Here is a 14,743-nt window from a genome sequence, read left to right on the forward strand (position 1 = left end):
ATTGGGCTATGATATATGGCAATTGAAGATGTGTTATTGCAATATATCGGTTGTTGTTAAGATGTTCATATTTACATATATACAGTTGAAACTAAAAGCTATGTCATATATATTATATTGAAAACAAGTCAATATTTTTTAAAATCTTTAAGAACACACACTGATTTCATCAAAATATTAAAAATTTTTTTAAAACAGCCAAGATATATTTAAATGAATGTCCAGAAAATCCTTAAGTACTCAATTTTGCATTGTTTATAATAAATCAGCAAATATATAAGATTAAAATTTTATTTTATTTTTCCATTAATCAATTCTCAAAAAAAATAACAAAAAATAATTTAAATAATTCAAGAAAATTTTATCATATCTCTTCTAAATATAACTGTTCTATTCACAATGTTATCAACAGTTTGTAAAATAAGATAAAAAAATCTTACTTCAAAAAAACATTTTTAGATTAAATTAACTTTTTATATATTGTTATTTTAAAAATTTAAATATATTTAAGATTTCTTTAATTTGTATTATAAATTTTCCTTAAATTAATGTTTTTTTTTCCAATTTGAAAATAGCTTTATAATTTGATACTTTAATATTTGATTTTCCTGTTGCTTGATTTATGATTAAGTTAAAATAATTGACGACTAAAGGGATAATTATATTCTGATGTAATAATTAAAAATAATTTGTTCATAAATATTACAGAGGATGTATGCTTGTTTCTTTAAACAAGCATACATTTTTTAGATTTGAAATAAAAATAAAAATTAAATTTTATGAAACTTACAGCAGCTGCAGCATATGCATCATCACCAGAAGCTTTAGCAGCAACAACAATAGCTGCTATACAGTAAAAGAGTGTCCAAATAGCACAATATACAAATTCCTAAAAAAGATACATATATATGTGTGTGTAAAATTGTTAAAATTAGAATAGAAATCTAATATTTATATCAATAAATAAAATATTTATTCAATCTTAGGTAAATCTTAAGTTTTATTTTAAATGTTGACTGCCAAATTATATTGGGCTATATTACTTTACTATTGTTTGGTATTAATCTAAAAATCTGATTAATTGATGTTTATATATGCATCTATTTATTATTATTAATTCAAGCATATTTTATTCAAATTTTGAAGAATGATATACTCTAAGTATATTTTCTGTATCAGTATTTCTCAACCACCAATTTATAATTAATTTTCAATGGTTTGAAAAAATTATAATCAAAAATAAATCAAAAGAAAAAATAAATGAAAATGAGCATTTTAGAACAACACATTTGTTTTTGAATTGTCAATGATGAGAAAACAAATAGATTAGCTATTAGTTTCACTCTACACCTTGAAGTTACTTCTTTAGCTTCAAAAATTATTGAATGAGAAACAATACTCACCTGAAGTATCTTTGTTAGTACAGTACATAAGGCATCAAAATGAAAGAGCTGGAGAAAACTTAGGGGCCCATAATAGAGAAGTATTCTATATATTTCAATTAAAAAAGTCTCATTTTACCCCTTGGCCCCTTATAAAGCTTCTAATGACCATGATAGTACTAATGCAAACTAATTATTATTGAAAATTTAAATTAGTGAAAAGTTTAGGTATGAAGGGTTATAATAAAAGTCAAAAAGGACTACAGATAATTAATTATTTAAATTCATTTCTTCCTAAAATTTTAAATGAAACTGTATTTGTAAAAATTAAATCATCATTAAAGTTTGAAGAGGAACTTAGTATAATATATTCAAAGCATTTTTATACAGCATTTGGTACATACATTTTATATTAAAATTTGTTAATTTATAAATTTGTCATGCTTTTAAAATATAATATATAATTATTTTGTTTTGGTGGGAACATTTAGCAAAATTGGCTGAGATTGGTGAGTGCAATGTAGTTATCGTATGTGTTGTTGATTTATTTAAAAAACTTTATTTTTGATTTTGATATTAAGTTAGTTTATCTTATTTATTTTGATGAATAAAGGATCAAGGATCAATTCCTTGGTCTGTGGCCAAAGGCACGGTTTGAATTGAGAATTAGTTCTATATCATTTATAGATATCACTATTGTGTTTGGTAAGATGAATATGAAATGTTTTTCTATCAAAAATGAAATTAAATATTTTCTATCTTAATGTAATTCTACCATACAAAACATAATTTTATATAATATAACTCAAGATAATGTATTTTATTTCATCAATGAAAACAACAGAAATACAAACAGTTTAGAGAATAAAATCAGAGAAAAGAAATGTTAATCAAGTGAAGAATCATTAAAATCATTAACTAAATTGTTTATTAGATGTGGATGAAATTATTTTGACAATTTTTAATTTAATAAAATTTATAAATGAATTGTTTGTTCAAATTAAATATTCTCAAACATTTAAAGAAGGAACACTTGTTTAATTACAATGAAACATGACAGCATTCTTTGTAATGGTATAATTCAAAAACAGGCCTCATATAACACAGTAGTTATGTTCCGAAAAAGTGTAGTGTTATGCGAATCTGTGCTATACAAAACAAAGGACTAATGCAAAACATGGGATTACAGAAGTTAGCAAAAGTATACTATTCTTTTTTGTTACTAAGAGAAATATGTTTATCAAAGCAATCGATAATTTATTTCCAATCAATAATTAATTAACAATCACAATTAAACATATTGTATTACACGTTAATATTAATTTTCGTTAAACCAGGACATTTTCTTTTTACAAAATATTATTGTCATCTCAGCTTTTTTGTTAATCTTGATCAGAAGTATCGGCAACATTTTCATATTATTTAGTTTTTATCATAGAACATTATGGATGATGAAATAAAAATATGTTATTAATCGAAAATTTTTTCTAGCAGATCACGTTTGTTTGGTTGAGTAGCAAGCAACATTTTGTAGAATGTGTGTTCAAATACCAAATTGTTCGAGTATCGAGATAATGCCATATTTTGTCATTTTACAAATGATTGCTTATCTGCAATTAAAAAAGTTTAATATCTAAAAATGTTTAAATAAACTTTAATAAATACAAAGATTAATCTATAAAAAGAAAACACAATGTCATTCTAAGAAGCTAAAAGCAATGACAACAACACCTAATTGATAGGAAAGTTAGAATAAGGAAGAAAAAAAATTGCACTATCAGTTTTCATTAAAGTAAACCTGATGAAAAACACAAAATAATTTGAAAATTTCAACATTCTAAAATCCACGGGCAAACTTGAGACAATACACATGGCTACTTGAATAAAAAAAAATATTGAGTAACGAGGTTTACACTTAAAAGTTGTGAAATTTTGTGTGGAGGATTTCTAAAACCATGTTAGAGTGAAACTGTGTTGTAGAAGTACTGTGTTGTACAAGGGATACCTGTATATAAAATTATTTATATTGTTATATAAAAAAAGGTGAAAAAGATAAGGTTTTATAATATTTATCATTGATTTTATGAATGTTCTCGAATAAATACTACAGTAGTCCATAACAAAAACCTCAATCAAGTTTATCTTCAGAAAAATATGAAAATGCATCTTTTATTGTTAAAATTATAATTAAAATTTAATTTTCTCAATATACAGGGTGAGCCAAAAGTCTCCAAATTCTGATTTCAAAAAATTGTAGTGGACATTTTAATACAAATGACAAAGTTTACATATCATACATCCATGTTTCCTGATTCCTTGGGCTTTGAAAACACTAACAAAGATGATGATGGAAGTATTGATCATGTTCCTGTAATTACAAACACATACAGTGATACATGTTTGTAGCCAGGCATCTTAGCATGACTGAGGAAATATTATTGATGGTAGCAACAATATGTCTTTTCAAGTACTGCAGGTCTATCTGATTATCCTTGTATGCATATTTCTTTAGATCAGTGATTCTCAACTGGTGAGGTGCTCCTATTTTTTGGGAGTGCAAGAAAAATTCATAAAAGATATGTGGATTTGAGGTGGTCCAATATTGGATATTCTGTGAAATCACAAATCCCCTTAAATAAAACCATACTTCATCAGTAAAAAAATGTGTTTGTTGAGCATTTCCATGTCTACACAAGGAGAGATGACTGATGAGGTTTAAAATTTGTCTTTTGCAGAGCTAATTTAAATGCTTAGGGGCATTTTTATCATCTTTATATAACCTCAGAGATGTGAGGATGATGATAATTTTAGAAATTCATAGCACATGCTAACATCATCTACATAAAAAAATATTAAAATAAGAGTTTGGAAACTTGGCTCAGCCTTTATTTACTTGAGACAGAAAATTTCTTGAATTTAGAAATTCTATTTCCAAAAGATCGAAGTTTTCTTTTTATAATATAGAGATGACTTATAACTATAGAATTATTAGCATAATTACATTTTGTAGGCTAAACAAATACATAAAAAAAACATCAATAGCTTTATATTGAATGAATTTATTTAATTAAATATAATCATAATTATTATTATTATTATTAATATATAAAAAAAAATCAATTACACTTACACCCAGAATCCAAGGAATGAAATGAATCTTTTCAATGATATGGAATAGATACATTACTAAGAGGATAAGTGTTACCCAAAATGCTGTCATTGAAACAAATCCATACCAATTTGCCGACGACGATTCATTATAGTGTGAAGAACGGCTGCATATGAATCCTAATAAACTTATTAGCTAAAAACAAGATATAATTTTAATAAATCAGTGTTTTATGAAAATAAATTATACTAAAAAACGACAATCATTATAATGTTGCATATTCCATAATTTTCAGCATTAAAAAATGATTAAATTTTTGTTACTACAGTAAAACCTGTATAAATTGGAATCACATGGTACTGAATATTTTTTCTGGTTTGGCAGAAATTTGTTTTGAACAGGTTCTTTTTTAACATAGAAAATCTCCCCATTCTGAAAAACTTTTTCATTTAGGAAGGTTTCCTTTTTATTCAAGTTCCATTTTAGACAGGTTTTACTGTACTAAGAAAAATTTCATCATTTTCTAACTCAAGTAAAAATAAAACATTAAATATTTATTATTTAATTTTGTAATGTTGATTGTTTTTATTATTATTACTTTTTCACATTAAATTTCTCATGTGTATAAGTAAATAATCCTTGCTATAATTTAGACAAATTATAATTTTATCTATACTGATATTATAAAGAGGTAAGTGTTTTGGTTGTAACAGATAATCTCCAGAACTACTCATCCGATTTCAAAAATTCTTTCACCAATATTTAGAATGGACCTTCAGAGTGGACATAGGCTGTATATTATTTCGTTAAACATTCATATAAATTTAAAAAGATATCATCTAAGATTAAGGCTTTTATGTCCAACTAATGGTGCTAACTCCACGAGTATGACAACCTAAGTTTGCTTTTCTGTAAGGATGAACTAAAGCAGATCATCTTCTATCTATATAAATAAAAATGTAATGTTCGTTTGTTCCTACAGATTCCTTTGAAATTTTGACACAATGTTGCATTCGAATATGCACATGTTTTTATATAATATACGTGTCAAAATTCCCTCCACTGGGGGGATGAACAGGATTAAGGCTTACCGTGACGAGCTTGGCTTCTATTATACTATTTTAGATGCGGTTTTTTGCGTTTTTGATTGTGTTTTAATAGGGTATGTCAAGAGAATGTACACTAAGAAGGGATTTTTTGAAATTTCCCCCACAGGGGAAGTGTTATACATTTATAATAGATACATTTTTAGCCACAACAACGCGTGGCCGGGTCTGCTAGTAAGTTATATAGAGAGAACTTTGTGAATTGTGAAGTGTGTGAAAGAATTAAAAATTACACTGTAATCTGCCAAACAATACCGTAATGCATCAGGCTATTTTTTAGTTACATTATTAATTAAATTTGAAGTAATTTGTTACTAGAAGTAGACATTAGGCTCCATCTCTTATTATGCATTATGGTATCATTTGGCATTAACTAATAATATCAGTTATTGAGATGTTTATATATGCAAATATTACTTACACACTCTCCACACTTTAACCATCCTGGCAATTTGAGAACATAACTGTGATCAAATCGAATCACAGGAGTAACTTTGGTTGTTGTAGCAGTTGTCGTCGTAGTTGTATGAGTGCCAGGAAATCCTTGATTTGACATTTTGATCTCTAAAAACAATATTTCATCATATGAATATAATAAATTTATTTTAAATAATAATACATAGCTATTAAAATATTTTTATTTAAGAAACAGTAATTAAGCAGTAATATATGCAAACAATGAACAGGGTAAATAGAAAGGTATTTATTTGATGGTTGTTGGAGATTTGAATTCTGCACTAAAACTAAATATAACTTTTAAGTATTTCTTTGATATTTTAATTAAATATGGTGCCAATTCACATAAAAACCTTTATAAGGTGTTAAATACAATTACTTTCATATAAATAAATAAACAACAACTAACCCGTTATACATAAAGACCAACCACTGCTGAATTATCGGGCTAGCAAATGGCTATAGTAATATTAATAATTTAAGATAATTTGGTACTAGAGTTAGGCGTTAGGCGCCATCTCTTTTCCCTTTTCATCCATCTCCCTTTTCTTCCACTTAGGCCTAATTTTATTTAAATTATTTAATTAAAAATTCTAATTATTAAATTTAGCAAGAGATGGCGCCTAATGCCTAACTCTAGTACCAAATTATCTTAAATTATTAATATTACTATAGCCATTTGCTAGCCCGATAATTCGGCAGTGGTTGGTCTTTATTGGTCTTTACAATTACTTTCATTAATTTTATAAATATCATCCTCACAAATCACTTTATACAAAAATGAGAACAGAATAAATATCTTTTCAATAAAAATGATGTTATTTATGGAAAATGAAATGTTTAAATTGAGTTCCTTAGTGATTACATTTTAAGTTCTTAAAACAGTATTTTCTTTTTCTTTGTGCTTGCATTCGCATTCTAAATATTTTATATAAAAAATATGGTGTTATTACATCTTTATTAAAAAAACTTTTGCATTAGAATTGATATACTTAAGAAGTTTGAATTAATGTTTTATCCTTTAGATATAATCTGCTGTCTGGAGGTTAAAAATAGTCAATGAGTCAAGAAAATTATTTCTTATATTACTAGAAGTCATTTCCTCTATGATCTTTCTTAACAGTCAAATTTCTATGTACACCATTATCCTTTAGTAAACAATCAAAGCAGGAAATTATATTTTCCACAGCTGACTTTAATGGGTTAGATAATATATTTCATTATCTTACAACCTCTTTCAAATCTGTGTGACAGGAAATCCCTATGAACAGGAAGCTTAAGATATCTCCACAACTGAAAATTTGCTGTAATCAGACAAAATAATTTTGTTAATTAACAATTTAGAAAACAGCAATTGATGATACAATCCATGGTAAAATTTTTCATATAAGCTGAAATAATCCTATTATTTTATAATGAATTTAATAGCAAAAAATATCTCTCTAAGCATCAATCTGCAGTGTAAATGCAAATACAAATTAATTTTTGAATAATTTAGCTTCTTATAACAAGAACTTGAATTTATTTTTTACTCTTTAGAAACTTATAAATTTATTAAATATGGCCAAAAAACAGTACAATTTATACTGTTTATGTTATAGTTACTCTGAATATTAATTTGCTATTCCTGGCATAAACAAGTACGATTTTATCAACTTTAAACATTAAATATATTGTATACAAAAACTTTCTTATGATTAAAAAGTATTTAATTACAATATTACAATAATTAATATTAAAATTATTAATAAACTAGCTGTTACCTGCGGCTTCACCTGTGCGGATTTTGCAATTTGATAGAAATAACCCTTTCTCTAAGATTCACTAAGATTCTCACTCATTAGTTGTTACTAATTTTTGTTTGTTTGAAACTATGGACTGCTAATGTACTTAAATTCAAGTTTCAAATATTATGGGATTTTGAGATACAATAAATCTGAGTTTAATTTTTTTTTTTTCAAAACATAAATGACATTGTCTGAAAATTCCTAAAGTATAAATACTTACAGAAAAATAGAGTTTTAGTTACCCCAGTACCTCTTTGTAAACCATGTCTTTAGTACTGCCTTTCAGGGTTAACTTATTAAGCCTTAGGGTCGATTTACACACAACAGTGACGTGCTGGCACAGTGACTGTTTGGTGCATAAGCATCGATAAATATCACACATAGCCAATCAGAGTTTCATCTACGACACACAATCTGTATTCTGTCAATCTGTATGATTGACAGAATACAAGTGTCGTACATGAAATTCTGATTGGCTGTGTGATATTTATCGATGCTTACTGCACTGTGCTGGCACGTCACTGTTGTTGTGTAAATCGACCCTTAATCCTCTCCCTCTCCCCTGCGGGGAATTTCCAAAAATCTCTTCTTAGTTTGCACTTGCATGGCATACCCTACTAAAACGCAGTCAAAAATAAAAAGCACATCTAAAATAGCACAGTAGAAGCTGTTCTTCAGGTTAAGCCTTAATCCTTTCCCCTGTGGGGGGGAGAATTTCGAAAAATCCCTTCTTAGTGTGCATTCTGTACCCATCATCTCATGACATACCCAAACTGTGTACCAAATTTTACCTCTTTAGGTTCAGCAGTTTGCTCTGGGTGATAAATCAATCAGTCAATCAGTCAGTCAGTCAGTCAGTCAGGACATGTAATTTTATATACATATATAGATACCATAACTTATTTACAAACATTGAAAATAATCACAAGTTCAACCAATTATAAACTAAATATATGGAATAATATATACATATATGGAGTATCTGTCGCCGATAAAATTCGTTTGATGCGGATGAAGGAAATCCAGTCGGGATATCAATATCCTTTCCTTTATTTATATTTTATACAATAACGTATAATACAATATGACCTCAATTTGGCGTCGACCGAGGTTGGAGTTGTTCGTGTTTTAAGATGTCCGCTCTCCGAAGTCGCTGGTCAAGAAGTGCGTGACCAGTTCGAGGTTCACCGTTTCCTCTTTTTTCTGCGCCCTCTGTCGGTTCGAATCGGCCCTTGCCGACGGGCGCCACACATATATCTTTCCATATATATAATAAATCTATAATAAATTATCTAGCAAGCATATTTGGATAAATCTTTAAATTCACTATTTTGAAATTGCCTTTCTTCTATTATTAGATGACATAGAATTATAATTTAGATGTCTTATGCTTGCCTTCAATAAAAATATATAATTGTAATCTGTAAATCCTGAATATTTTTCAATTCATAAATGCAATTTTTATTCATGACAAAAACATATAAACAACAAATATAAATAGATGTTATAAATTAGTAAAACTGTTTACTCTGGAAGCATTATAAGGGAATGTTAATAGTAATATCATATTGCTATTAACATTCTCTTATAATGTATCTGTAATAATTGAACTTGTAATTATATATAATGAAACTCATCACATTTACTCTTAAGCATGTTTTAGATCAATGACCAACTCGAGGACAGTGAGTTACAAAGTACAGTAATATATCAGTCAAGGCTAAATATATAATATAATAGAATCAAAATTAGTTGTCATTTATCCATCAAAATTGATGAAATTATCTAAAGTGTCTATAATTGTTAATTTTATTATTAAAGTTTTATTGCTTATTGTAAAGCATATTCTTAAATAAATGATTTAAATTCCTGTTATATGTGGTTATGTTTAATCCTAAAAATGAATTTTTATTATAACAAGAAAAGGATTGTGAGCTCATCTCTTCAGATTTAGTTCAGAATTTTTGTACTATATTACAATAATTGTATAAAATAATTAAATTTATAAATCTCAAATTAATATACAAATTTTGTTTCCTAAAAAAATTTTTATGAAATTCTTTGAATTTGAAAAATTTTTTACAACACTAAGAAAATGTTGTAATGAATCTTGGTTGCTTGTTGTTCTCTATTGTATGTATTTTCTTAGCACAATGTTGCTGTTGAGAACATATCACACAAGAAATTTTCAGGGGAAAAAGATTGGTTTATTGGTGTAACCGGATATGCATTTCAGGCTTAACGCCCCTCTTCAGTCCTATTATTACATATTTATCAGTAAATTGATTACAGATTTACAAATTTACAGAATGCATTGATAAAATTGATTGTTGTAATGAATATTGAGAAGTATGTCAATAATTACAGATTATCAATTTTTGACTTTAACTAAAATGAAGACTTAATTTTTAACAAATTGAGTTACTCTGAACTCAATGTAAAATTATCTGAATCTGGGGAATGAGTCTCGAGGAATGTTTCTTGCATAACAAAAGTGGACTCCTTGATTAATGTATTGTTAATTTTTGTATGTATTGAGCCAGAGCCAACACTAGAGTTTATGCTGCCCAAGGTAAGACATGTATTTGATGCCCCTTATCCCTTCGTCTTCATTATTATTTATTGGCACAAAAATGTGTCACCTAGCTCCGCTAGGCACTACCAGGATGCTCCTTATCTCCCTATATATAAAATTAAAAACATTTTGTTTTGAAATGCCATAACAATTAGAAGTGCCAGACTGCTCCATCAATCAATATTCAAACTTGCATTGTGTAATATAAGTAAAAATAAAAAAATATATAAAAAATGATACACTTGAAAATTTTGCATAACTTTATAAAAATTTGCTGCCCTTGCCAATTCTGCACTGGGCAAATTCTCAGTTTGCCCATACAGTAGTGCCGACCCTGTATTGAGCTACTTCATTATCAACATTAGTGTTAGGTTTTATTTATTATTATGCAAATAAAAATGCATTATTTTAATTAAAAGCATGATTATAGGGTTCTAGTTCATCAAATACTTCACTGTACATAGGCATAGTGAAGCATTTGATGGAGTAAAAACAGCATCAACATAGAAATACAATTCTTTTCAATCCTTGTGATCAACAGGCAAGCAAGGGATTTAACAGAATTTAAAGGAAAAAATCTATGTAAATACAAAGCAAAATAAGTGACTTCTTTCAAAAAACATCTAAAATCATCCTGTCCTGATAATTTCAGATAATTGGCACTCTACTGCACTATGATTTTTATGGAGCCATTCGTTGATAAAGAATTTAAATTTACTAAATTTTTCAATTTATTGAAAGACAATAAATTTTTAAAATGTCTTTTTCTAATTTATTTAAAAATTATATGTTACATATTTAATGAAATTTGTGATGTAACAACAATTAAAAGATAGTATAGGTGTTACATGAATTGCAGCAAACTAAAAATAAATTTTTTAATAAAATTGTTTCATAGAATATTCATATCATCAAGATTAAAATAATTATATATACAGGAAGAGTTTCATTTATATAATAATAAATGAATAATTCATTTATATATTAATATATGGATTAACAAGGAAAGAATTGAAAGTTGTAAATTCACTGCAATATGGAAGAGAAATTATCATCAATATCAAACTTATTCTTGAAATAGGTTTTAATATAATTAAAATAATTTATTAAATAATAACTGTCTAAATGCTTCAACAATATAGAGAAATATAATTTTTAATTCAATGTTATTCTTGAAATATGTTTAAGATCATCTTAATTGTAATAACTTAATGAGTAAAAAAAACACTCGTGAAATTTCTAGTGCTGGCAGTTCTTTATTTATTTTAGATAAATATAATGTTAAAAATTTATATATTAGTGTATTATTTAAAAAATCTTAAAAATAAGAATAAAATTTTAATTTTAAAGATTAATAAATTAAAAATAATATTGAGTGTTAAACACAAGATTGTGTTATTAACAAATAAGCTAAAAATAATATCTTTGCCTTAATAATTTAATTAGGGATGAGAAAAATCTCATAATTTTGATTACATTTATTCACTCTTACTAAAATAAGTATCTTTTTTAAGAAAGATAAATTATCAAAATATTGCAGAAATGCACATGATTTAAGTAAAACAATTCTGTTATTCTTTGCATTGTAATTCACTTCATTTATAAAATATGTATATTATTCAATACTCATGATAACAGTTGATTTATATATATATCATCATCAGAAAGAATCATTGTATAAAACAACCTCACTCATTATATATATAAATTTTCTTTTTTAAACATAATTTTTAGGTTATGCTTTATTAAGTTAAATGATAAATCACAAATCAAGATGCATTAATTTTTTGATTAATCAATAATGAAATTACATATATATAGTGTGTTCTAGGATAATTTGATCAATGTCTTCCTCTTTCAAAAGCTATAAATTATTTAATAATGTCATTTGAAGGCTACAGATTTAAAATACTGTATAATAAAAATACAAAGTTTATATAATATAATTACTAACTTTTAAATGTGATTAATGAAATTATTTTTTCTCCAGTTACAGATTTAATCATCATTATTAATTACTAATACAAAAAATAAATACAACACTAAATAGATAGAACTGATCAAAAATTGCATTATAGTTACAACTCTAAATATATAGCATGCTTATCCTTCCTAGATATTCACTATGAAGTCAATTTAAATTATATGTAAAAAGTTGATTAACAGGCTAATGAGCACTTTCATTTCACAAGTAGTCTTAGTTCACTTACATAGTATTCGTACGAATCTTGTCACAGTTTTAACTAAATGAAACATGTATATTAATGTTACATTAACATTAACTTAAAAGAGTATAGAATTATCAATGCAAACAAACAGTTTTGATTTGTTGATAAGTGCTATTAGTTTGTGTTTTAACTTTCTAAACAGATATAGTACATCATTCTGTACAATAAGTATATATACAAATAGAGTTAATGAATCATAATTTTGATCATAACTGTTTATTATAACAGTTTTGGAAATTTTCCTGTTTTGCATTAAATAGATGATTTATAAAGTTATCAAAAGGAATAAGTTGGATCTGAATCAATTAAGTGTAAATAAATTAACAGCAGGAAAAGAAATTTTGTTAAATTTAAATATAACAATAACATGCTTATTGGAGTTCAATTTAATATTAATAGCAAGTTTTTCTCAAATACTTTTGACAATCAAACTCATCTTTGGAGAAGATTCTCCTCATGATGGGCTTAGTTGCCAAAAATACTTGAGAAAAACTTGTAATTAAAACAAACTCCAATAAAGTAGATTATTATAATTATTATATTTCTTAAAGAATATCTAAGGATCCAAACTGGATCTGAACCCCTCATCAAAATTTGCTTAAGAACTTTTGGAATTGGATTTAAAAAAATGTTTAAAAGGAAAAATATTTTCATTTTGAATTTACACTATGATGGAAACTACTAAACAATGTAAGTCCTAAGATCAACCTTGTCTAGTTAGTATCAGAATTTGGCACTGAATTAAATGTTGACATTGACATTTTCCTGTGACTTGAGGTGGTCTTGAATTTCACTTGGAATTAGGACAAGGAACCAAGACCAATCAGGGCTCTTAGTCTTGAGTTTTTTGTGTTAGAACTCCCAACGCGTTGAAGGTGTCACGTGGTACCATCTCACACTGAAGTCAAATTGGTAGTCTTGAGTATAACTCATGTGCTTTCCCATCTCACCATGTCTGTTCCTATTTATTTTTCTAACTTGCTGTTATGTAACAAAACATGATAAAATTGATTATTTAAACATTTTTCTGTCCATAAAAAAAATCTTAAAATTTAATTTCAAACTCCTAGAATGTTTTACAATTTAAAAACTGTGATATATTAGCTAACTATTTAATAACTTTTTATTTAGGTTTTAATTTATTGTTGTTAATTCCCCCGCAGCGTAAAAAAAAATCATAATTAATAATTAAATTATAATTAAAAATAATCAAAACGAAAAAAAAACGAAAAAAATGTGTTAATTTTGAAGAAAAAGCTTCAAAGTACAATTCCCCTCTTCTCGCCTTAGCGCGAAACTTGACACCAATGCGTCATTGTTTACACAGCTGGATGACCTTGAGAACAGCTGGTGTCGTCTTTCGCGGGACATTCTCATGAAACTCTCGGGAGGAGAAGGGTAAAAAGTAGGGTGAATACTAGATGGTGGTATATTTCTAAATATTTTTTTAAAATTACGATTTTAATTGATATTTCCGACCCCCCGACTTAATTAAACGTAATTATAAAAAAATCTATTAATTAAAAAAATTAAAAAACTATTGGATGTTGTTTTTGACATCAGAAAATAGCTTTAAATAACTTTACCGAAGTAAAATCGACGCACTAGAAGTTTAGAATGATGAATGAAGTTCCATAAAAAAATCCCATAAAAAAACAATTAAGCGTTAATTGCAGGTCATTAAAGGTTAATTAAAATCGCAATAAAATTTTTTCGCGCGGGTAAAAATTTTTGAAAAAATTTGGAGACTTAGAAAACATTCCTATTTATTTTTCTAACTTGCTGTTATGTAACAAAACATGATAAAATTGATTATTTAAACATTTTTCTGTCCATAAAAAAAATCTTAAAATTTAATTTCAAACTCCTAGAATGTTTTACAATTTAAAAACTGTGATATATTAGCTAACTATTTAATAACTTTTTATTTAGGTTTTAATTTATTGTTGTTAATATGAATATGTTTCAAATTTGTAATTTTAAAATCATAGATAAGTTTCTAATATTATGACACATCAAATATTTTCTAAAAGTTTGAAATGCAATTAAAAACTATTAGCCCCAGTAAGAAAATCATCATGACTTCTACTTATTGTATAT

The 14,743-nt window shown here is 26.5% G+C and overlaps 1 protein-coding gene across 2 annotated transcripts in view; it reads right to left on the bottom strand.

The window, feature by feature from the left end:
- The window catches only part of LOC136978824 (CKLF-like MARVEL transmembrane domain-containing protein 4), a 38,723-nt gene that overhangs the window by 10,655 nt on the left and 13,325 nt on the right, over positions 1 to 14,743 (bottom strand). The window contains exons 1-5 of one of the 2 annotated variants that reach the window (XM_067274641.1): positions 13,309 to 13,456; positions 7,286 to 7,357; positions 6,019 to 6,161; positions 4,513 to 4,686; positions 791 to 889 (exon numbers count right to left, since the gene is read on the bottom strand). In XM_067274641.1, the coding sequence (XP_067130742.1) occupies positions 791 to 889; positions 4,513 to 4,686; positions 6,019 to 6,153 (408 nt within the window). In that variant the 5' untranslated portion in view covers positions 6,154 to 6,161; positions 7,286 to 7,357; positions 13,309 to 13,456. Of the gene's footprint in view, positions 1 to 790; positions 890 to 4,512; positions 4,687 to 6,018; positions 6,162 to 7,285; positions 7,358 to 13,308; positions 13,457 to 14,743 lie in introns of those variants that run through there. The other variant, XM_067274642.1, reaches the window with a different exon arrangement.

The sequence above is a fragment of the Centruroides vittatus genome, unplaced genomic scaffold, assembly GCF_030686945.1.
Source record: "Centruroides vittatus isolate TY-2023 unplaced genomic scaffold, ASM3068694v2 contig_551, whole genome shotgun sequence".
Classification (NCBI taxonomy): domain Eukaryota; kingdom Metazoa; phylum Arthropoda; class Arachnida; order Scorpiones; family Buthidae; genus Centruroides; species Centruroides vittatus.